The 23,615-nt window shown below is 35.2% G+C and overlaps 2 protein-coding genes across 7 annotated transcripts; one reads left to right on the top strand and one right to left on the bottom strand.

The window, feature by feature from the left end:
• Window positions 1-4,085: 4,085 nt before the first annotated feature.
• LOC117107183 (transmembrane protein 26-like) lies at window positions 4,086-9,162 on the top strand. Of its 4 annotated transcripts, none has more exons than XM_033248780.1 (5): window positions 4,086-4,270; window positions 5,614-5,689; window positions 5,802-6,012; window positions 6,270-6,366; window positions 7,661-9,162. In XM_033248780.1, the coding sequence occupies exons 2-5, from the start codon at window positions 5,623-5,625 to the stop codon at window positions 8,438-8,440; spliced, it is 1,155 nt and encodes a 384-aa protein (XP_033104671.1). In that variant the 5' UTR covers window positions 4,086-4,270; window positions 5,614-5,622; the 3' UTR covers window positions 8,441-9,162. The 4 variants fall into 4 exon arrangements, with proteins under 4 accessions (XP_033104671.1, XP_033104674.1, XP_033104673.1 ...); XM_033248783.1 differs by lacking the exon at window positions 5,614-5,689 and adding an exon at window positions 4,726-4,943 and having other exon boundaries at window positions 4,090-4,270; XM_033248782.1 differs by lacking the exon at window positions 5,614-5,689 and having other exon boundaries at window positions 4,091-4,270.
• Window positions 9,163-10,080: 918 nt separating this feature from the next.
• LOC117107184 lies at window positions 10,081-22,464 on the bottom strand. Of its 3 annotated transcripts, XM_033248785.1 has the most exons (7): window positions 22,279-22,464; window positions 21,488-21,535; window positions 15,121-15,310; window positions 13,676-13,767; window positions 12,177-12,377; window positions 11,046-11,191; window positions 10,081-10,771 (listed from the first exon to the last, which is right to left on the bottom strand). In XM_033248785.1, exons 1-7 carry the CDS (start codon window positions 22,354-22,356, stop codon window positions 10,663-10,665), a joined length of 864 nt encoding a protein of 287 aa, XP_033104676.1. In that variant the 5' UTR covers window positions 22,357-22,464; the 3' UTR covers window positions 10,081-10,662. The 3 variants fall into 3 exon arrangements, with proteins under 3 accessions (XP_033104676.1, XP_033104677.1, XP_033104678.1); XM_033248786.1 differs by lacking the exon at window positions 21,488-21,535 and having other exon boundaries at window positions 22,279-22,463; XM_033248787.1 differs by lacking the exon at window positions 21,488-21,535 and having other exon boundaries at window positions 15,121-15,306; window positions 22,279-22,461.
• Window positions 22,465-23,615: the final 1,151 nt, after the last annotated feature.

The raw sequence follows: 23,615 nt of genomic DNA, 5'->3' as shown, positions 1-23,615 counted from the left end.
AGATTGACCTTCATCTGTATGTGTAGTAGGAGTAATACTGAAAATTGCTTTCTAGTTATGATTTTTAATAAATAATGATGCTGTCAGGAGAGCACTTGATAGTTTTATAACTGTTTGGCAATCTTTGGAAGGCAGCATCGTGTTTCGTTTTTATGTTTTTTTCCAGAAATTATATTTGAATTTGAATTGAATTGTCAGAACAAATTCTGTACTGCCATATGTCACTTCAATATCTCGGACAAGTTTTAATCTCTTTTCACCTTACTTCCCAGTGCAGTGACGGCTCCAGAAATATGCCGGCAGGGGGTCCAAAAAGTTCGACAGGGGATCCGAACCAGATGGAAGCCTAACCTTGGTTGAAATCAAATCTCAGGTGGGCTTCATGGGTAAAATGTTTATGATTCACAATGCTTCAGGATTGTGCAATTAGAACATATGTATTGACAACCACAATAACTTGGATCTGAAATTAAAATTTTGTTCGACGACCTCAGCGTTGGAGGACTTCGGGATGGGGGGGAACCATTCTTTTCCGATGAGTGACAATTGCTTTCCCTCTGGCACCACCACTACATCAGTAGGTTATCATTTACAAAGAGTAGGCAGAAAATAAACAAAACAAAATAAATTTACATAGCCAATGGCTAATTTCACGAAGAAAGATATTGCACCTAAAAAGCGAGAAAAAAAGACACCAAACTTTTATTTGGGAACTATTAAATCACATTGAAACAATTTAGGCCTGCGTGTGCTGTTATAATGTTGTTGCCCTTTGTATCCGACACTTTCTTGTATAGCAACAGCTGAAAATGACATAAAATTAACACGGATGAGTAATTATTATGTAGCTAACATAGCAAATCATTTGCAGAATGATATTAAAGATACTGTACAAGGAACAACATCATTTAGTATAAACTAGGCTTCATAGTGAAAGGTGGTTTCTACACGTTGCTCAGACGGTGTTGGCCAACGCGATTCAATGGTGAACGCTCACTGCCACCGACAATCGTCAGACAGCCCCGCGTCGTCAAACGCTCAGAGACGGAGAAGGATTCGCCGGTCAACAGAGTTTGTGCCCGACTTGTGAGAATGGATAATTATCATGAAATGTTTTTATTCTAATTCTCGCTAACGTCTTATGATTTGATTTATTCAATACAAATTATTATGTTTTTGAAATTTGTATAAGTTTAAGGATTATAGGATCTCCGTATCAGATAAACTACATTTCACTGTTATGAGAAATTTCATAATTTCATCATCTGACGATATTGATGCCAATTAGTTTGAAACCTGTGTCACAGTAACAGAGCTATGTTGTTTACATGTTAAACATGTCTGTCCGCTCAAAATTACTCTTAGATCCTCACCCTTTAGCACGCACAGAAAATAAATATGCAAAATACACACGGTGAAATTTCAAATGTGAAAATGCCATTGTACGCGTCACGAATGTACTGCACGCAATATTATTATTTTAGATTTAACTGTTTCGCCACAAGGAATTAAATTAATAATTAATGACGTCAGGTTTGTACTAAGTTTGACAACATAAAGACGATTGTGAATCAATTCGTCTATATAGGGCTATTTGTTATGAAAAATATAGAATACTGTACACGTATTATATTCACTCTTCTATAATCATACGAGAAAAAAGATCACGTGTTATTGTCAGAGTTACTAAGCCAGCGAAGATACGTATTATGAAATTAATGATTAATCACAATACCAGGGTGATATGCTAACGTAATGCATTGCTAATACTGTCGTATAAATAATAAACAAATAATTGAAAATAATATTATTACAACAATATTACAACAAAAATGCCATTTTACGCCTGACGAATGTACTGATGACAACGGAATAGCTTTCCTCCATTATTTTTTTTATGCCATTTTAACCCTTTAAAACATATTTTATTTTCTTTGTATTATATGATAAGTTGCATTGAACCCACTACTATTTTACTATTAGAGTATTTAAATTTTTAATTTTTTTTATTTAAAATAGGCCTATGTTGAAATGTATTCACGTTCTTTGTATTTGATAATTAATTGAATCTAAACTTCATTTAAATTCATTTAAATTTCATTTACTTTGTATTTAATAAATAAGAGAACTTGAATTTGATTAAATTGTTGCACTATCCTATGTTGAACTTTGACTTTTATTAAATTGTACTTAAATTTTAATTTTAGTTTTTTATTCTTTATTTCACATAGACCTTGAAATTTATTATTCATGTTCTTTGTATTTGATAAATTAAATCTGAACTTGAAAAATCATTAAAATTCATTTAAATTTCATTTACTTTGTATTTAATTACTAAGAAGAGAACTTGAATTTGATTAAATTGTTGCACGATCCTATGTTCTTTTATTTTTATAAAATTGTACTTTTTTATTTTCCTTGTAAATGATAATAATTTGAATTAGAACTTGGAAATTCATTAAATTGCATTTAAATTTACTTTACTTTGTTGTTTGATAATTAATTGAATTTGAACTTTAATTTGATCAATTTGTTGCACGATCCTGATTTCAGTTGGAATAACATTCCAAAAACATACAGAAACTATGGACCTTTCCGGCATACCAATCGAACTTAACCGTCAAATAAGAACAGGGCCAGATATATGCGCTTGGTCCCACAAACTATATCCAAGGGGCGGAAATCTGCATACTGTAGAGGATAGAGCTAATAGCCCTCCTAACGTCCAAGGCTAAGTCTCTTTCTTCCTATATCCCTCTTTATCCATTATTATTACCCATTTTGTCATTATGTTTTATGCCAGAGGTGTGCGAAAACGACGTACTGTTGTCTAAGACAACAATGTGACCCGTGTGGTAATCTAGTACCACCGCCACTAAAGGCAACATTCAAATTTATGTGGCATGAGCTTACGTAAAGGGTCTTAATTACGAAGTACCGGTAAGTTTCTAAACAAAATAGACACAATCTACCTGTAGTATTGATTGACAATATGGTGACGAATCGTATGCCTTACAACGGTAACAATAACCCCTTCCGGTTCCCCATTGAATGTACAGCAATTGTGTTTAGTGCAGAGAAAGGTAGACCAACGACTGAAGTAGAGTGATATGCCATGGTTGGGATCGTCGGTGGAATAATTATTTTTTTGTCATTTTCATTTTTGTAAACCACCCGCACCCCTATGCTTTGGGTATATTATGCATCTTTCAAAGAAAGATTTTGCTCGTCAATATTAGTAAATTATTCATTTTTTTGTACTTTATGGGTACAATCAAAAGGTGTGTGACCAAAAAGTACAATTTTTTTCACTTTTTGAAAGCAAAAAGTGGGTATGGGATGGTGAAAGGGTGGACGGATGCGTAAACAGCGAATTAAAACATCATTGACTGCTTGATGACGTAAGCAAACATTATTGACACTAATGACTTACACCTAATAATCAAACACATTGTATGCCTAATTACTCAGTAAATAATATGAAAGTACAAGTAGTTGAGAAAGAATTTTTTCAAAAATGTTTAGACGAGAAATATCAGAACAGAAAATAATTACTGTACACAACTAGGCCTTATCATTGATCGAGGATTCCTTGCACATTACCGTCAATAATTATTTCTCATCATTCGCTTCTTTTTTCCCTCATTTTATCCTCTGGATAGTATTGACTTTGACATATAGTGTACGCTATTTTCTACAGTTTTTTCATTCATCTCTTGTTCTTTCAATACTATTTATAAGATTGCTTATTTCGGCAGACTAGTAGAATGCTTTGTACACCAATATTTGCATACTTTGTTGTTGTAAGACCTAAGACCCCCCCCCCCCATTATCTCAGTTGTATATTATAGTTTCTTATCCCATTTGTACAGTCTCCTGATGAAGTCCACTGTGTGGACGAAAGCTGGAGAATAAATTCTATATTGTTAGTCTCAAAAGGGCTGCTGTCATTTACTTTATATTGTTCTATAACAGACTAACGCAGCTACACTTTTTATTCATCATTGTCTAATTAGTAATAAGCTTAGTTTTGAGTTCTCCTACTTGCAACATGTTATTGATATGTGTGCGCAATGGGGCGTGACCGAGCGAAGACACTTGATTTTGAAGTTTGAGCAAGCGCAGCAAATTGAGATACTACACCGCGCCGTAACTTGTTGCTGGGAAAGGTGACGCCGAATTCAGTTTTACCTCCGATAGACAGGCTGATGTTAAAACAATAAAGTGAGAGACTAGGCGTTCCATAGAAGAAACAGGCATTTTTATAAAGGTATGTTGTTATGTGATGCTCATGTTTGTCACGTTATTCCTTCGTGCAATGTGCAATGTATTGTAGCACAATTTGTTTTTGCTTAGTCGCAGAAACCAGGCCCGAGACCTGGTAACAAAAATAGGTATTCCCTTGAGGTGTTGCAAACGAAACAGTCTTTGTGCATATTGTTAATAATAAATCTTTGGTTCCGTAGCACAGTGCACTTGTGCCTGTTCCGTTTTTCGTTAAAAAATCGGTGAGTGTACGTTTTTCACGCTATCATAACTAGGCCTCTGTCGTGTTTTAACAGTAAATTATGAAGAAGCTTGTAAACTAAGCCTACCTAGCAGTACGTATCTATAGGAGTATGGGGATGGTAGGAGGGCGAAATTTAAGTTGGGGCTTGATGATATAGTGAGGATTTAGCTGTCAATATAAGGTGATGTTTAACTACTCTGAGCATTTTTTGTTAGTATAAGCAAATCTAAGGGCGCGAGCTTTTTTGTGATGGTGGTGGCGGCGGTTGTGGTGGCGGCGACGACGACGTGGATGAAGAATAGATGATGATGATGATGACAACTTTGATGGCGACAAAGATGCCGACAGTGATAATGATAAGGACTATTATTTCTGCAGGCCTACCGAAACAGGAATGGCCTATTTAAAAAAATCGTAAAAGCGGGATCAGGCTGTGAGTAGCACAATATTGAATATTGCTATGTCTTTAACATAATTTTATAGTTTTGCAAATAAAAGACACATTACCTTTTAAATGAAGAACTATTATGAGCCAAGGATCATTTTTGATTATGTTGACACAATAAGTTCGATAAACCTTTAGTAAAAACTGGATTATATACGTGCTAAAGTGAGGTGAGATGTAGCCATTCTTTATTCGCCTTATTCGTTAACATTGACTTGGGCAGGGGTGGATCAAGAATTTCAAACGGGTTGGGGGGGGGGGGGGGGCGCAAAGCGGGGTGGGGGGGGGGGGGGTGGCACAACATATTTAGAATAGATAAGCGAGTAGCGCTAATTTCAATACATAACATTGTTATGCACTGAAATTTTAAAATTTAGGGACAAAACGGGGTGGGCTTTCCCACTACCGGATCCGCGCCTGCTTACGTGTTAACATTTGAGGTTAACATGGTAACTTTTTATATTTCATTATTTAATGAAAAATGCGCCTTTCACTGAGCGGTCGTGTTCAATTACCGTGAATAATATTACTCTGTTACCTTCTACTATTTATACTGCAACTAATGAGTTGTAGCGTGACAACTCCTCGTTTAATATTTTGTGTTACGGTAGAGTAAAATTGTTATTTTATAATACTGTATTTTAATTGAAATTAATAGGAACTCAAAATGCTCTTAATGGTAAGACGCCTAAAAGAACGATGCTATCTTCCATATTTGTGCAGGCGTCTGGACGGTAAATCGTAACAAACATTTTGTCCTTACTCAATTAGCAGGCCATATGATGATTGATATTTTCCAACCTAATAATGATAAATTAATAACATTTTCGATCATTAATTATTTAGATTTTCTACGACGTGCAACAATGGCAAGGATATCTATTTTAAAAGCAATCTTTACTCGATCGATGTTCGCAACACATGCTCTTGTCTCAATCTTCTATGCTGTTAATACCCTCGACAACTTAACCTATTTTGCTATATGTGTGTCGTTGGTGGCGCTAGGCTTTGAAACCGCATTTACCATCGTGAAACGGGAAGGAAAAGAATGGAAATGGTATGTTTGTTTTGTTTTGTTTTTGGGATTTTTTTTTTGTTGGTCTTGTTTATTATCTGTTCTATGGCAGTTTATGTATTTTTCGGTATTTGCAGATGTTCTAAGACTTGTATGCGTGCCTCTACTCGCACAAACATATCCCTTCTACAAAGTAATGTACATACTTTTTTCATATAGACCTAATAATTTACCATTTCATGTACAGTAGTATTAAATTATTTGAGCCTGTTCAATATTATTTTTTTTATTGATCATAGGTTTTGTCCAAGTGTATTTTTCTATCTCTGCTGCATGGTTCCCGTTGTCTGGATACTGGAGCTTGACATATTTAACATGCGCAGCAGTTCAGTTAATGTAAGTTACTTCACTAGGCTATAGTAAATGACATTCAGTTGAAATTCATAAATACAATTGCGAACGGTAATTGCGATCATACGAATATTGAGGATTGTGAATGCTTGCATATGTAATGTGATGTGCGGTCTGATAGGAAACTACAGTACCGAAGAATGGACATTTCCGCTAAGCCCCGCCCCTTGGATATTGTTGCTAAGGTCCCATAAGGCGACAGTGTTAAAACATACCATAGAGCTATTAAACAACTAGAGTGCTGACAAGATGGCGTAGCAATGCAGAGTTGTGTATGTGTACCATCCAAGATGGCTGCCGTAGGAAAGCGCCACCTTCAGGCTTAGTATACATATTATTACCATAAATAAGCCCTCTGACTGAATATTATTTCATTAATGATAATTAGTATTGATAATGACAAATTATTAAACTGTCGTAGCCAAAAAGAGGCCAAGTAGAGCGTCTTATTCAAATATTAAAAAGAATTGAAATCATGTACATTACACTCATACACCGCAACACTCGAGTTTCAAAATACGGGTAACTAGCTGTACTGAACTTTCTGTGTAAATTGAGGGCGCAATTGAAAATGATAGCGCTCAGGGGAAATTTGATTGGCTGAATCTATGGCAGCCCTCTTGGATGGTACACACACACAGCTCTGCGTATTTCGAACATCGAATACATTGCTGTTAGCGCTCTAGTATTCTTATTATATCTCTATGAAACATACGCAAACACGTGCGTTTGTGGGACAACACGTGTGTTTGTGAGACGCGCGCGTATTCCTAGCGATGTTCTGATTAGTCAGTTGTTTGATTGACACTCCGGAAAGGTCTATTACGGTGCGTATCAGATAGAAGCACCAAATGATAATAGCCGTTGCGCCCCATATATATAGTTGCTAATGTCCAACAAAATTAACATACGGAAACACATGCGTTAGTTTGCAAGACAACATGTTTGTGGGGTAACGTATATTGAGGGATAGGACAGTGCGCTGTTTTCGTGGCACTGTACTGATTGGTTAATTTTAAGCTTGATTCATGCAGATGAGTGTTGGTAAAATTAAAATAGAAGTGGTTACAGACCATTGTTGCTGCCTCGCTAACTCGTCCTAGGATGGGACATTAAGCAACAGGTTCTGTTTGTATATTAGATTGATTTAATCTGAATTCTCTTGATTCTAACAAAAAAACAAAAAAAAAGAACCCATAGGATAGGGCTGTATTTGCATGCACTAGCATTTTATTTTACTTTTTCTAAATCCTGCTTTATTTTAACTAAAATTATACAGAACGTTCAGTCTGAGTCAGATGACCTGTGGCTCATCATTACGGAACAACTGCTGTTGTTGGTCCTCATACTTGGTCGTTGGATATTACCGAAGGGTGATGTAACACGTGATCAACTTTCGCAGTTACTTTTGGTCTACATTGGTACAGCCGCTGATATAATAGAATTCATGGACGTACTGAAGGAAGAAAATGTAAAAAATAATAGAAGTCTTATTTGCATTGTGCTTTTTGTCTGGTCGTGGAGTCTAATACAATTCACCCTTGCAGTGACGGTGACTAGGGCACGTAAGGCTCGACTGGCCATGGATAACTTCGGGAGAACCGACGTTAAACACAAACCAAAGAGGTCGCTCTTCAAACGCTTTCCAAAGTTTGCATCGATGGCGATAAAAGATATTGTGAAGACGTCAACGTTAAACAACAACGGCCAGGAGACACCGGAGATAGAGGACATTGAAGACATTGGCATTCTTAAGTGTATGGAGTCGGATTCCTGGGCTATCATGGTAACACTTATCCTACAGGATGGACCTTTCTTTATCGTACGCATTATACTTATAGTTTTCTTTAATGTTGTCAGCTACACTAGTATTTTCTTTACTTGTAAAAATTTAATGGTACTTGCTTTGCTTATATATCGCTTGTTTGTGCTGTACAAGGAAAGCAAAGATGTCGAAGAAGATGAAAAAGAAGAAGAAATGAGCAAAGAAACGTACAGTATTTACAAAACCAGCTTTGGTGTTGCATATAGAATTGTTCAACTCAATCCGACAGAATAGGCCCTAATTGTCAACACTAATTGTATTCAAGTGAGTGTGGGTGTGTGTGTGTGTTGGGGTAGAGGGGAGGGGTGGTGTTGAATTATTGTGAGTCGATTACCTTGTTTGTATCAGTTATTTCTTCCTTATTTTGAAAAAATATATATTGAATAATATGGACTTCTATTTCCGATGATCTAATTAAAGGACGAAATATTGAATTACAATAAGGCATGTATAATTATATTTTATTTGGAGTTTATATATATATACATATATATATATATATACATATATATATATAGCCTATATTATATATATATATATATATATATCTTATATTTTTTATTTTGACCAACCTATTCTGGATACACAAGTTCAAGGGTAAGAGCAAACGTAGTCGAAAAGCCTTACTAGTCATTCAATACAGGTCAATAATAAAATCAATTCGCAGCACATTTTTGAGATCTTCGGGTTATCTGAGATGCAGATTCAATATAACCGGAAATCGAATTGGATTTCTAATAATAGCAACTTTTCGTTAATCCTGTAATAGGAACTCTAGATTATTTTAGAATTCCTATGGATTATTTGTATGAGCAGCGCCCTCTCTAGATTGAGTTCCGCGGAGAAGGAAGACGGACGAGTGTGCTATGAGCGCTCGTTAAAGTGTTTACAGAGTTAAATTGTACACAGAGTTATAGTACGTTCAAACTCAATAAAGGTGTTAGTATTGTTGGAAATGACAGGCGAGTTGTCTCTTATTTTGAGTTAGTCCCCCAAGTGTGTGCGAGAGTACCGTACACGCCACATAATCACATTATAGAGATAATCGACAGTGTACAGCACGTACAGTAATATTAATTTACTTCGGTTTAATCAGAAAAACGAAATAGGCCGTCCAAAATGGAAACCACTAGAAGTGGCCCTAAACCGATGTGTGGGCCACGCCCCTCCCAAACGTAAGAAAAAAAAAATAAAAAAATAATGATCTTCAAAGGCATAAAAAGGCGCTTAAATGTTGGAATTTTGTCTTCAAAGGAATAGTGCTGAATTAGCTATCACAAAGATATTTCAATATAGACATAGATTGCGCACGGCTACGAAACGGTTACTTACAAAAAATGTTTCTAGAATCCAGGCTATGAAGATGCATCTTCATCTCTCACCTTAGCCTGTGTAAATTCTCCAAATCGATAATGGGCCTAGACCTACTGTGTTTTGTTGACTAATAAAATTTAACTTGTGAGGTTAACTACAAATCTTCTTTACGGTATTTCATAAATTAATTAAAACCAAAGAGTTACAAACACCAGCAATATTATGTCGGGGAACTGAATCTCTAGTATTGTATTTGCAGAGCCACGTGCATCGGTTGTGGGCAGTAAATTCCCAAGATTCAGTCTAAAAAATCCCAAGTTTGCAATAATAATCCCAAGATTCGCAAAATATTAGTATTTATGCATACAACTTCTTTTAAAAGTCCAATTTAAAGCTTTTCCAATGAATTGCATTATATTGTACTGTAGAAAGACACAGTGCCTGGATTTTTGAAACCAACTCGTTCGTTTTGATTCAAATCTGTAATTTTCTAAAGTTGGCGAGGGAGTTTGTGGTGGTAGGGAATGTCTTATCTGAATTACAATCATATACATAAAAAATGATATGGCAATTGCATTTATTTTATCTGTAATACACAGAAAATATTCTACTAGCATAACCCACACTTTATTAGAAAAAAAAAGCGATGATTATTATAACTTCTTCTTTTCGGGAAGAGTTTAAGAGTGAAGTATTTTCGATGAATTTTATTGAACTTTTAATTGTCAAATTAAAACGCAATTAAAATAATTTGCAAAGTATGAAACGGTGCGAGATCTCCTGGCAATCTAGGTGCCATATTCTTGCTTAACTTGACTATCCTACGTAATGTAACATTCGATAGATTTTAAGAATATAACGAATTTGCTACAGTTAGACCAGGCCCAATGAAGCTAGGCCGAGCTGATTAGGCAAAGCCGTCACGGCAGAAGTGGCCGTCCTAAATATTGTTGGCCATTGAAAAGACGACCGGACGGCTCGCTGGCTAGTTTCTGATTCATGTCTGTAAATTTGTGATTCCATTCTGTTTTGTGAGGTTTTAAATAAGTAGGTCTATCTACATCTAACTTATCTTATTTATTAATTTATTCTCTTTAATATTGTATATCTGCTTTTGCTTCATAAAAAGCAGTTTTAAGTTGTCATTGTTTAATGATATAGGCAGTAGGAGATTTTGACCACTGAATCGTTCTCATCTTTTGTTCTGGCTTATTCTTTAAAAATTCATCCACGGCATTGCTTTCAGACCATCTGAAAAAAAATCCACAAAACATGTTGATTATCTTGTTTTCACGTGTTTAAATTAAATGATTAAATTTTCCTATCTTGTCCAATTTCAAATCGGCCCTATTTGGAATTGGAAACTTTGGCTAGGCTCTTGGGGACCAGTAACACCCAGAGCAGTGCAAGTGGCATAGTCGTGATGACAAGCCCTTTGAATATCGTATAGTTTTCAAATTGCGCAAACCTAATATATTATTATTTGCCAATTCTAATTCAAATAATATTCAGAATTATAACCTACTTTGCAACTGCATATTCGTCAAAAACAACAACCCCACCGCGCACCACTCTTGGCCAAAGTGCTTCTAACGCCCTCAGTGTTGCTTCTTCCACGTCTAAGTCCATGTAGAGTAAAGAAATTCTAAAACCTGGTTTAGAATCAGCATACTGACGAATGATATAAATTAGAAACCATACTTGAAACTATTAATTATATTGTTATTATAATATATAATATTATTACTTTACTCAATCAGAATGATATGCATTGTTCAATATTATTATTACTCTATATAACAATGTAATAATTACAAGTAAAATCGAAATTGTGACTAACAGTACAATTAGTTTCGAATGTCGCCAAGAACTAAACAGTGTAATGAATGTGGAGGGAGACCAGTGTATTTTCAAGATTAGCCATACATTTGACTCTGTTTTTAGCCAGCCAGACGCAGTATTATATCAAGACCATAAAGGGCAGCAAAAAGTGGATATTCCTACGATAAAACTGGGGTTGTCTTATACGCCCGACACAAAGATCGTCCAAAACTCTTCTCAATCAGGGGTCGTTTTAAGTGCAAAGTGGGTAGACTTATACGCGCTTATATACGGTACACGTTCACTAACAGCTACAGTTCGGTGGAATAAAGATAATAAATATACTAAAATATAAACAAAATTGCTTATCAGGGTATATGATTTTTATGGTTCCTTTACATTTTATTATGCGGTATATAAGACGATCAATAGGCCTATCAAAATTACTATTATTACTAACTGAAATTATTAACAGCACGTTATCACTTTGTTCGCTTCAGATACTGTATTCGGTTGTGGTAAAATAAAACTACAGGCACCTAGTATTATTATGCTGCATACACACTATTGTAATTTGAGCTAATAAGATTTCAAAATGTAATATTTGAATAGGCCTAGCTTGTTTATATTTTATGAAATCCTTCAATATAAAAAATAAGAAATAATTCTTTGCCAATCAGACGTACAAATAATATTTTACTATTTATCATTATTTTGGCAATAGGCAATTTTAAGATGTAGCTCATTAGAAAATAACACATTTTAAAAGAAAAGCTGGTCTTTCCAGATTTCGAATTCTTATCAAAAATGAAGACACAAAATATAGAATACATACGTGTTTGCAGGATATGCACACATCCCCAGGCACCAGTTCGATACAGCTTGTCACATCATTATTACATACCAGGGATGCCTCGTGCATTATTGTATCCGGGTCAATACCTGTGAAAGAACTTTCACTGAAAAATTTCGTCATCTGCCTATCGTCGTCTCCTGTAAGTTTTGGCTGCTCTCGAAACAGATCAAATCCAATAATCTACAGGGGAATTTATTAATCAGATGATATTATATAATACTTATATATACTTTTATTTTAGACACCAATACAAAAAATATCATCAATCAATTGACCGTTAATTTTTTTTATAGATTCAGCAATCCATCAAATACGTCAAAACTCTTTACTGCGTATGCAAATTGTCATAATTATATATAACATATTTAAGTTGCGTTTAGGCTTAATGTACAGGTTCACTTATTGTACCGTTAACAACCATTAAAAATATATAATTGGTCTTAAAGACCTGTAGATTATAGATGTTGTATTATTATTATAAACAATCTAATTTCTTTAGTTGTTTCTCCATGAGTAATCTCAAATAAAATGTACAGAAAATAATATTTAGGCAATACACAGGTGACACATTTTAGGCCTAGTTGCTTTGTGTATGTTGATTGACACTGTTCTTATTCTTATTCTTTATTGCCATAAACAATACAACAACAAACACATACAGTCAACTCAGGGAGTAGGAGGAACCAAAAACTAAATCACTGTAACAAAAGTTAAGATTCCATACTCCCTAAGTAACAATACATAACAATAAATATATAAATTTATAGATATTAATAAACTTTTACAGTCTAGATATCGAATAATAAAAACATTAAAACAATAATAATCAAGGAGTTTAACAAAGCAGAAAAAAAGAGAAACTGTTTTATAATAATGCTTTGAACTGATTAGGTTTCAAAGAATAAATATATGTATATAAAATATAGAATTATGATGAAAAAAGTGTGGATGCATTCCATATGATATTTATTGAAATAATAAAGAGCTTTCGATTGCACAACGACGGCAAGACCAATGAAAATTGACGACACTTAGAGTGGTGTGCGCATGCGATCGTGAGAACGTCTGAATTCTAAGACGCATGTTGGCCCGAATCGACGAGGTAACAAAGAACACATGACAGTCGCGGATAAGTGAATCCATTCAGGGTCACGTCGTCGCGTAAATCGAAAGCTGCTATAAATTTATGAGTCGTGCTTTTAAGTGCGCATTTCTGTGTCCAAGATTTCTGTGTCAAAGGTCAATAATATAAACAATTATACGTGTATACTACTACTACTACTGGCTGAATTGGATTACTTAATATTCTTCTTTAAAACGACTGCATCTTTTAGCTGCTTTACGTTTAATAACCCTTAACAATCCAGACGATAATTTAAGAAGTAATCGTTGTTTATGTGATGACCTTCGACAGAGACACTTGGTACAACGTGATTGGTTGAAATGTGTAGTGTGTAAATAAATACGGAAGATGGTACCTTTTTCATTGAAGATGGAATATGGATTTGGCGCATCTTTAAGAGCTGCATCAGCCCCGTCCCTTTGAATACACCACATTCCACTATATCTCCTGTCACACAACAGAATATATATTTATAATAATATCTATTTATATTATTATATATATTCTTATATATGAGGAAGAGGCATCATAAAATATAATACTGCTTAACTGTAATGGAATACGTAGATAGGTACTCAAATTTCTCAATGAAAACTTTCCGTCATCTGCTTTAACTGAAACGGTTCACTGCACACACACAGTAAATTTGTCAAAACGAAACACATTTTGTGAGAAAATGGGTTTCGTTTTGACACAGTAAATGTGTCAAAACAAAACCCATTTTCTCACAAAATAGACTGGTTTCATTTGACAATCTGGGTGATCAGATTATAAAACTAGATATTATATTTTAAGCTTTATAATCATCTATATGTCTACGATCAATGAAAAATTGAGTGATCATTTTTCTTTCAAAGTTGACAACCTCTTATGACTTTGTATAGAAAAGACTAAAATTAGGCTGTTTTTATTTTGGGTATACTAACTGCTTCCGGTTTACATGACTCGGCAACCATAGGTCGCTGAACTTTGGGGTAAACAGTCAAGTGTAGCTCATAAATTAAGTTTTCTTATCTTGTATAAATTTCATGTTTTTAAGAGACAAGTGATAATTTTTCTTCAAATATATCTATTCAAAGTCGTTTTTAACAATTGGTAGAATGACATCACACGCGTTAACCCAATAGCAGATACGAAATTTAGTGTGGTCTGTGGAGGGTGTGTTCATGCATACAATGTAGATTACATTTTCCCGACAGCTTATGCTGAAAATAGGGGTAAATTTTTCAGAAAATGATCTCCAGAGGCATTTGTACAAAACCAATGATGCGCGTTGCAGTCTTGACGATTCTATTAAGGGCGATGTCGTTTTCGGCAGCTCCCCCGTACCACACAGTATAGATAGTGTTAGGATGCGCTATATTACTGATCTAGAAAATGATATCAAATGCTAGCCATAATCGTTCGATTTGGATTTATTCGGTGTAAACACCAAGGACAGCCCACGAAAGTCTAGAACAAGACTTATTTCCAGTGGGGTCCTTCTGGTGGTGATTAACATTAACACTTAGTTACCAGGATAGAGCCAGCGAGTCGGCCAAATGGGCGGGACAGCCGACGGGGAGTTACGTGGTTCAATCTGTCGGTGAAAAATAAATAGAAATATTTTTTTAAGTCAGAGACAGCGCGCCTGGAAATGACCTTCTTGGGAATGTAGATGACACATAGCCTTCATTTTTTGCCTCAGTCCCAACCATGGTTAGGCTGATATGGCACTGCCTCATCTGTCAGAGAATAATGACCACCTGCATGTTGGTACAGTAGAGTAATTAAATACAATTAATTTTTTTTTAGTGTTACCTGGTACATCTAAAGACATTCTGAAAAGGTCGTGGCGCACAAGAATCTTCTGTAACCTACTAACATCCGGACATTTCATAAGAAAGTTATATGCATCCCACATCTGATCTTGCCAGTTCTCTTTAACTTTCTTCATGTGCTCGTTCATTTTCCTGTCGTTCGTATGATGTCGCGACGTAACTGTTTCTGCCTGATTAAAAATTATACGAGAGGCATGTTTTATTGCTGAACCTTTATGTTAATGCTGTTTTCTGATTGGTTGAAACATGGTTATTGTGATGGTAATATCCCATTTGGTTTTAACTATTAAATAGGAACGAAATGTAAGTGGAAATAATGATATACAGTAAGATTTGTATTTGATAATATTTACTAGATTTAAATATTATTGTAACGGCAGTTTAATAAAGAATCCGTTGTAACGAATTTAATTTAAATACTAATTTGTATAATGGCAGCACGACATAACAAGTTTGAGAAAGGTGTCATGAATTAATTACTTTCCAGCAGTTTCTTAATTGAGTGTAGGCCTGAAATTATGGCCAATGAAATTCGAAAAACCGTTAAACGTCTTGAGAAATAGTGACGGATTACTTAGAGGAAAATCTAGGTTTACTATTATTGTTCGTTGAATATACATCTTACAGGATCAATTAGCTAGCCAGATTGTTTGGCAGATTATAGGGCCGTCGGAACCTCACCGGCTTCGGCCGGACCACTTTTTCTGATTTCTATTGCGTTTTAAAAATAAATATATAGTGATACCTATGAATTATATGAATGCATTAACAATGTTCGCATGACACTGATTTTTAATGTTATATATTAACAATAACAACAAAAAAAAAAAAAAAAAAAAAAAACACGCTTGTGTTTGTTTAGAATATTAGTGCTCTATTAGGTAGGCCTATATGTCTTTATCACCTGATGGCGATCTGTCCATGGAGGTTCACCCAAAAGGCCGGGTGGCAAAAGGCCTGGGTGGCAACGGGCCTAGGGTGGCAAAAGGCTGGGTGGCTAAAAGCCGGCTAGCAATGGGCCGGTTGGCAAAAGACTGGGTGGTAACGGGCCCGGGTGGCAACGGGCCGGAACCCCTCTAAGATAAATAATTAATTTTGCTTCAGGCAGAATTTGTCAAGAAAGTGAAATTGAAATTGTACTAATGTAGTTTGTTTGATATCTTACGGTATTCATAAATCTGTAGGCCTATTTTCAAATATAATGCATGCATAGCATATTGCAGGCTGTGTATTCTTAACAGGTGTTTTATTTCATTGCATATTGCTAATATTTGATAATACCCTAGTGCTTGTGTAAATATACACAGTCATTTACACAGTCATTCATTGTATTATGTATTTGTGTTCCTTGCACTAATTCGAAATTAGAAACTTAATTTATATATAGGCATTGGTTATAAATTAAATTTTGAATAATTTATCATTTCTTTGAAATAGACATACATTTTCCTTATTCGCATGAATTAAAACAGGCCTACGAATTGTGACTTGGTCATTATTTTGAGTCATGCTATTACCTTCTATACTATGTCCAGTTCTGAGCCCACTCGTAGCTCTATGTACCGGAGCGATAGGCCTCTACTATCATTTTCGTCAATATCTAGGCCTAATGTTTTCTTGAGCAATACCGGTAAGAATAGGATGCCATTTAAGGTCATACTCTAAAAAATATCCCTCATTACAACACACCCTCACCCCCGGCGACCAAGTTAGTTATGGAGATCTCTTTTCGTTCAGCTGTGAACCATTAGCTAATAACAAATCACAAGTTAGTAAATGTACGATATATATATAATTATATATATATATATATATATTATATATATAATTATATATACAATTATATATATAAATATTATATATATATATATATATGCAGTGTACTATGGATTACTTCAGTAAAATAGGTAATACATTGTAAATAATTCGCTTTCATAAATTGATCTAGATTCAGAAATATAGGGATGGTTTTGCGGGGGATGGTTTTTCTATAGATTACTTCAGTAAAGAGACATATTTGGTTAACTGTATATATAAAGCTTTGTTAGTCTGATCGGTCTCGGCTATGACCCGACTGACACTCGAACCCCCCTCGGAAACTAGTTACGCCGCTGTCTAGGGCCCTGGTTCTTAAATAATTTGTTCGAAGTGCCAAGTCATTTTTAGAGTTGATCTGACGGGTCAAAGATAATCTCAGCCGAGTTGAAAACAATCGTTATATATCTGGGTAAAACTCTTTCCGCTAAGATAGGTCTATTCTATTTGAAGTTCGTGTTATTTTTGTACTATGCCTAAACCAGCGGTTATGTCCCAAAATAGTTTCGCGGAAAATTTCTGTGTGGACGCGTCATCAGTCATAGTCGTCAGTCAAAATACAAAAAGTTTCCCGCAAGTACAATGTACGCATCATGTAGGAAATGTATTTTAATGAGCACTGTCTTAATACACCAACGTTGTATTAACTGTGAAGTAATGCTATTAACGAATCACTGCAGTGAACAGAACAAAACACAGAAATGGAACTTGGCAGCACAAAAGCCAGGACGATGTTAATATGTATGACTTGAAAAAAAGGCTGCTGCGGGAAACACAATGATCAGATCAAAACACAGAGACAGAATTTGGCGGCATAGAGTTCTTAATGACTTTAATTATTTGCAAGACAATCGAAATGTTTTTTTTATAAGCAATTTTTTTTTGGTTCACTGTTGGCTGAATATTATCATGTAAAATAACTACACTTAGGAATGCTATTGACGATAAAACCAAATAGATGTTTTACCTCTATTATTTATAATAACGGACTTCTTCTACCAGGTGTCATGAATCAGGCATCAGGTGACTCTGGAATCCTTAAAATTTAAATATGTCTATGATAAAGTTTTTACTTCCTCTGGGCTATTATGTTAAATTTAGCAGCGCTAATAATAATTAATACTAACCTTTGCAGTTTACAGGGTTTAATGTTAGATCTGAGTGAGTAGACCACGGAAAGTACCAAGTGATCGATTTTTGGCGCTATTAATTATTTATGGCCTATGTGGACATTAATCATTGGTGGCATTTTTGTTTTACTTTTTACTTATTGAAAATGTATTCATCGAACTTTAATCGCCTCGCGGGCCAAATTTGGCCCCTCGGGGACCGCCTATTAAGAACCAGGGGTATAAGGCCATAGCAGCATATTTGTTCACTTCATGATAGAAAAAATTCAAAACATCCAAAAATTTCATGAAAGGTTAACAAAAAATCTCAGGAACCTGAAGTAAATTTCCTCTAACAGATGTCAAGCACTTTTCTTTTGGAGCCGTGTTTTTGTGTTTAATACAACAAATAGCGAATAATACACATATGGAAGGGCAGGGAACAGAATGGAACGTAATTTCGCTGTTCCCTGATGGAACAAAGCAAATAAAACTGACAGATACGAATGGTAACTAGACTAGGATGGTGTGTCATTCTCCTGTATCTTAGGGAATAGCCCTCCAGGAACATATCTCCACAGGATCACAGTCTCAGAAGAAATAATGACACCAGGGAAAAATAGAATAATAAATTATGGAGCAATAAATTAAATTAAGCTACTGTTCAAAACGAAAAGTGGTTACCGGTACTTGTTTGTCGAACCATAAAAACCCACGGATGTTTATTAGAATGCTGTTTTAGTGTCAATATTCAATTTTGTCGTCGTCTGAAACTGTACAAATTGTTATGTTGTCACACTTGGCAATATCCACAAGTCGATGTAGTGCATTAATTCCAGACCATGTTTTTCTCCTTTCATTGTATAGTTGCATCGGATTATTAAGATTAGTGTGTAAGGTGCAGATTTATTATCCATCACTTTGTTTGTGCCCATTCACTGCATAACTTGCAGATAGGTTCGTCGAGAGTGAAAGTCTGTGGTTGTGGTTGTTGAAGGCAGTCTTTCAGGTTTTACGAAAGCATTTGCTGTGATCGCTTTCTGGCAAATAAAGCCGTCTGACGCTCACATGGAGCAGAGTGAGATTTGTTTATGATGCTGGTTCACGTGCTGATTCTGCTGATTTTGTGATAGTGCTGTAACTGTTGATGCGAGTGCAGTTTCTGTTGCTGGTACATTGATGTTAATGTTGCTGGTGCATGTGATAATTCTGTTGCCGGTGATAGTTTTGTTGCTGTTGCTGGTTTTATTGCAGGTGATTTTGGTGTTATATTTACTCAACCTTCAATTTAATATAAAAGCAAACATAATCAGAAAGAAAACAGAAACAAGTTATTTTATAATAAAAATTTTCCATTAACAAAATGCTTCCTCAAAATATATAGTCGATTCGAACACACCCCACCCCCTTCCTAAGCAATCGCTAGGACGGTTTATCCAGTACCGGTATGTTTTTTATTTATAAGATAAAAAGCAACGATTGGGGATATATCATTTTCTTTTTCTCTCTTCCCTCTAATATTTTTTACCAAAATTCAACGACAGCTTAAACAATTAGGCATTATAGAGACCCGGTAGTACATAATGTAGGCATATCTAGACCATGCATGCTAATGATCGTATTTGCGATCGTAAGCCGTGACCTTGGGACGATCGGGACTATGCTAAGATCTGACGCTTTAAGTTTTTTTTCGAATAGATAAAGATCGTATCGTAACATTGGCTTAAAAATCACAATATACTTGAAATGTCATGGTAGTTCCTCGTTACATTTTTTCTAAAGTATACAAAATCATTAAAAAAAAAACAGTGCCGGTCGGCACCTATCAGTGCCGGTAGGAAATGTTGGCGTGCCGGCCGGGGTATCAATAATGTTATTATTATCTCGATGTTAAACTACATCATGTACAACAAATCAGTTCAAAATTGGCAGTTGGTGAGGTAATGTGATTGTTTACATTGTTTGTTTAATTATAATAATAATAATTATTATTCATATAGAGTATATTTAGATTTCTACAATATATAGGCCTACAATATGGAAAGACAAGGTGTATTATTGATATGAAATTTAATCTTATCTGATGACCATGCATCACCCGGGTGCCTGCGCGCACCCGGGTGTAACAGCGACGTTGCTTTCGACGTCGGTGGATGGAGCCCTGTTCTGGATACTTATACCGATAGCGCAAATGCTTTTTCGGAACTGTTTTAGTTTAAGTACCGTAATTTAAGTCAAAATTTATTTACTGATTGTTTTCTTTTTGTAGAGCGCATTGAGGCTTTTTGAGGAATGCGCTATATAAGTATGGAATTATTATTATTATTATTATTATTATTATTATTATTATTATTATTATTATTATTATTATTATTATTATTATTATCATGTACAGTAGTATCTTATGACAACATTTGTCATCAGATATCATCCTAAAACGATCTATCAACAAACCAAACGTAGGCCTAAATTACCATTTATTAACTATTTTATTACTATACACTTATTAGTCATTTATTGATTGTATCAACTTATTGCCGGGAGAAACAATACATTGGCAGTTTCCAGACTTGGAATTGCAGACTCATCAGTCACTTCCTAAATAACAACATAATAACTAGTATAACAAATTGCAGCAGTCAATAACTATCAGTCATATATTAACATTTACTATACTTCAACAACATACTAATGATAATGTACTGTATCTTATATTTTACCGTTTATCAACCACATACCGTACTCACGTTTGAATAAGCGCCCCTCTCGAATATGAATAAGCAAGTCAATAATCCAATCAATCCTGGGATTGTCGTTGTTATGATTTGAGCTGTAGAGTGGAAACACACTTCATCGGTCAATATCAAAATGAGGATATTTCTCTTGGACAGATGAGAGCTCCGATCCCTGGACAGACAGTATATTTCCAACTTTACTCTTTTTACATATTTGTCTAGGCCTATGCCTAGTCCTAATCCTCTTTTTATTTTTCCGACCTTTAGCACATTCTCATCTGAGTTTTCAAGAAAAAATACAATGATCCTGCCATCCTGCTAATCTCAATAGGCCGATGGCCAACAAGCAAACCCACCACCACTAATTGCATCTGCTATTTTGCTGTTATGTAAATATTCACGCATTCTTGTCATGAGCCATGTTCTCTGGACGATTATCTTTTTTCGTAATGTCCTTATATAATCTTTTTTCATTCAAAAAGTGCCTCTTGAATTTAATAATTTCCCATAAGAACCCCCCGATTTTCATCTATTTCTATAATTTCCACTCTGTTTTCATAAGCGACCCGTTTAAATAAGCGCCCCTCAGAAAGTGCAAACAATATTTTAAGCGCCCGGGCGCTTATTCGCGCGAGTACGGTAATTTCAGAGATTGGTTTACAATCACAGGCATATTCATTATTATTACCTTAACAAACAATGAAAAATTATCATATAATCGTTCCTCAGATCTATTCTGTAAAGAAGTAAAACACATGCTAATTATTCCATAAATCAATAATCAGTTTAACATACCGTAATCTATGAATTCATATAGACAATTCACCGAAAAAGTCCATTACGTCATAGGCTATCTTTTATGATGTCCAGACGTACTCGGCGCCCTTTTATTTTCATTAATGCATCTTTGATCTTTTCCAGATTAATATCTAAAGACTAATTCTAGCAGCCACGAGGAACATTCTTTAAATATTCATCAGCATAATTATTTCATCATCAGAAATTATGCATGACTCATACAGTGGATCGAGTCAACACAGGTTTCTGGATGTAGGCCTACTTCGCAACCAAGACTTAGTGTAGATCGGTAAAGAATAAATCTAGCAGCCACGAGGAACATTATATTTAAATATCATGAATAATCAATTACCAGATAATCTGGAAGGTGACGGCGGCCGGCCGGAATGAGTCGTGTCTAGAGCGAATGGAATTGTGTGTAGTCCACCTTGCGAACCGTGTTTCTGCCTGTGTGAAATATGATTGCATCTTGATACGTCAGCGTGTTGTAGGGCCTAGGTTATTGAGTGTAATTGTAGTCAATAAATTTCGCTGGAGCGATATGTCATCTACTCTCGTAAATTTTGAATTTAATTTTTATTATTCAATGTAATATGACGAAGCAATTTCTTGTACTGTAATTTTTTTTTTTGCTTTAGTATAGACCAAAAAGGTCTGTAGGTCTACAGTGTAATCACTTACCGGTATAATAGTCTTCTGTAAGGATGACATAGGCCTATGACTGAAATTGGTAGTGGACAACCTGTGTAGACTAAGCATGAGAACCACAAAAGACAGAATGCTCTTTTAGTCAGAGCTGCATGAAGTCCTGTTGCATCAATGCGAGGGCTACCAAAGTGCGAATCAGCGAGTCATCCTGCGAGGTATGCAATTCATGCGAGTCATAACGGTAATTCATGCGGGACGTGTACCAACAGTGCGAGTCATGCGAAGTACACAAAAGTCCACGCTAATAGCACTTGTACAATTTATAAAAACAATTACAATACTGAATTAACTACTTTTAACATAATTATTTTGATGTTAAAAAGATGATGTCCAGCTATCCAGACGTGACTTCAAATAGGCCTATAATGAATGACTAGGCTATGTAATATTCATTTCACTCACACTGCCCATTCGCCCCATGCATGCAGGGAGGAACTTAATTTATTTTTCAGAAAAAAAAAACTTAACTAGCAAAGACAATTAAAAAACATAAAAGCAAACACAATTGAAAAAGTAAACGTCATAATTTAAAATGCATAAAAGACTAATAGGGCCTAATGAGTAATTTATGGACTAACATCCTCTGATTCATCATGGATTGTTTTAATTTATAATTAAATTTCTCAGTATTAATTCAAATAAACGCCCTGCGTTGAACAAACTCTCCCTCGAATAAATGCCCCCCCCCCCAACAAAATGGTCATTAGGAATAAACGCCTCGGGCGTTATTTTTTCTTCGAATTGTCTCTAAGTAACTATGGGCGGCTGTAAAGCACCTAGATTAGTTGCCCATTCCTGGCCCGTGATTTATCAAGTCAAAAAAGTTTGGATGTCCCTAAGCAAATATCTTGAGCTGATTTACCAAACCATCTTAGCAAAATCTTAGATGGTTCATACATAATCAATATTGATAAATTTGAATTAAGCAAAAAAAAAATGGACTTAAAAGATGAATTTAAGCTGATTTCTAGTTTGATAAATCCGGCCCCTTGTCCCTTTTCCAACCCTGGGTAGCATTTCATTTCATTTATTTCATTTTCATTTACATATAATTAATAATATTCTACATAACTCAAATTAATTACATAGGTTAGAAACTACAGTAAATCGTTAAATGACTTCATCCATCTACAATGGAGTGCATGATGGAAAGGCAAATTCATTTCGTAATTACGTTGTAATTACGTTGTCACTCCTCCCCAATCTAAACAGCATGCCGTATGCTACCTTACGTTGTAGTTCAAAAAACGAGCAAAAATTGTTTCAACAAACATGGCACTGACACGGCTTGATCTAAAGTTTATTAAGGA

Source organism: Anneissia japonica, unplaced genomic scaffold (genome assembly GCF_011630105.1).
Source record: "Anneissia japonica isolate Jap-2015-1 unplaced genomic scaffold, ASM1163010v1 scaffold287864_len1152817_cov193, whole genome shotgun sequence".
In the NCBI taxonomy this organism is placed as follows: Eukaryota; Metazoa; Echinodermata; class Crinoidea; order Comatulida; family Comatulidae; genus Anneissia; species Anneissia japonica.
This window is presented reverse-complemented; position numbering and strand designations above follow the sequence as displayed.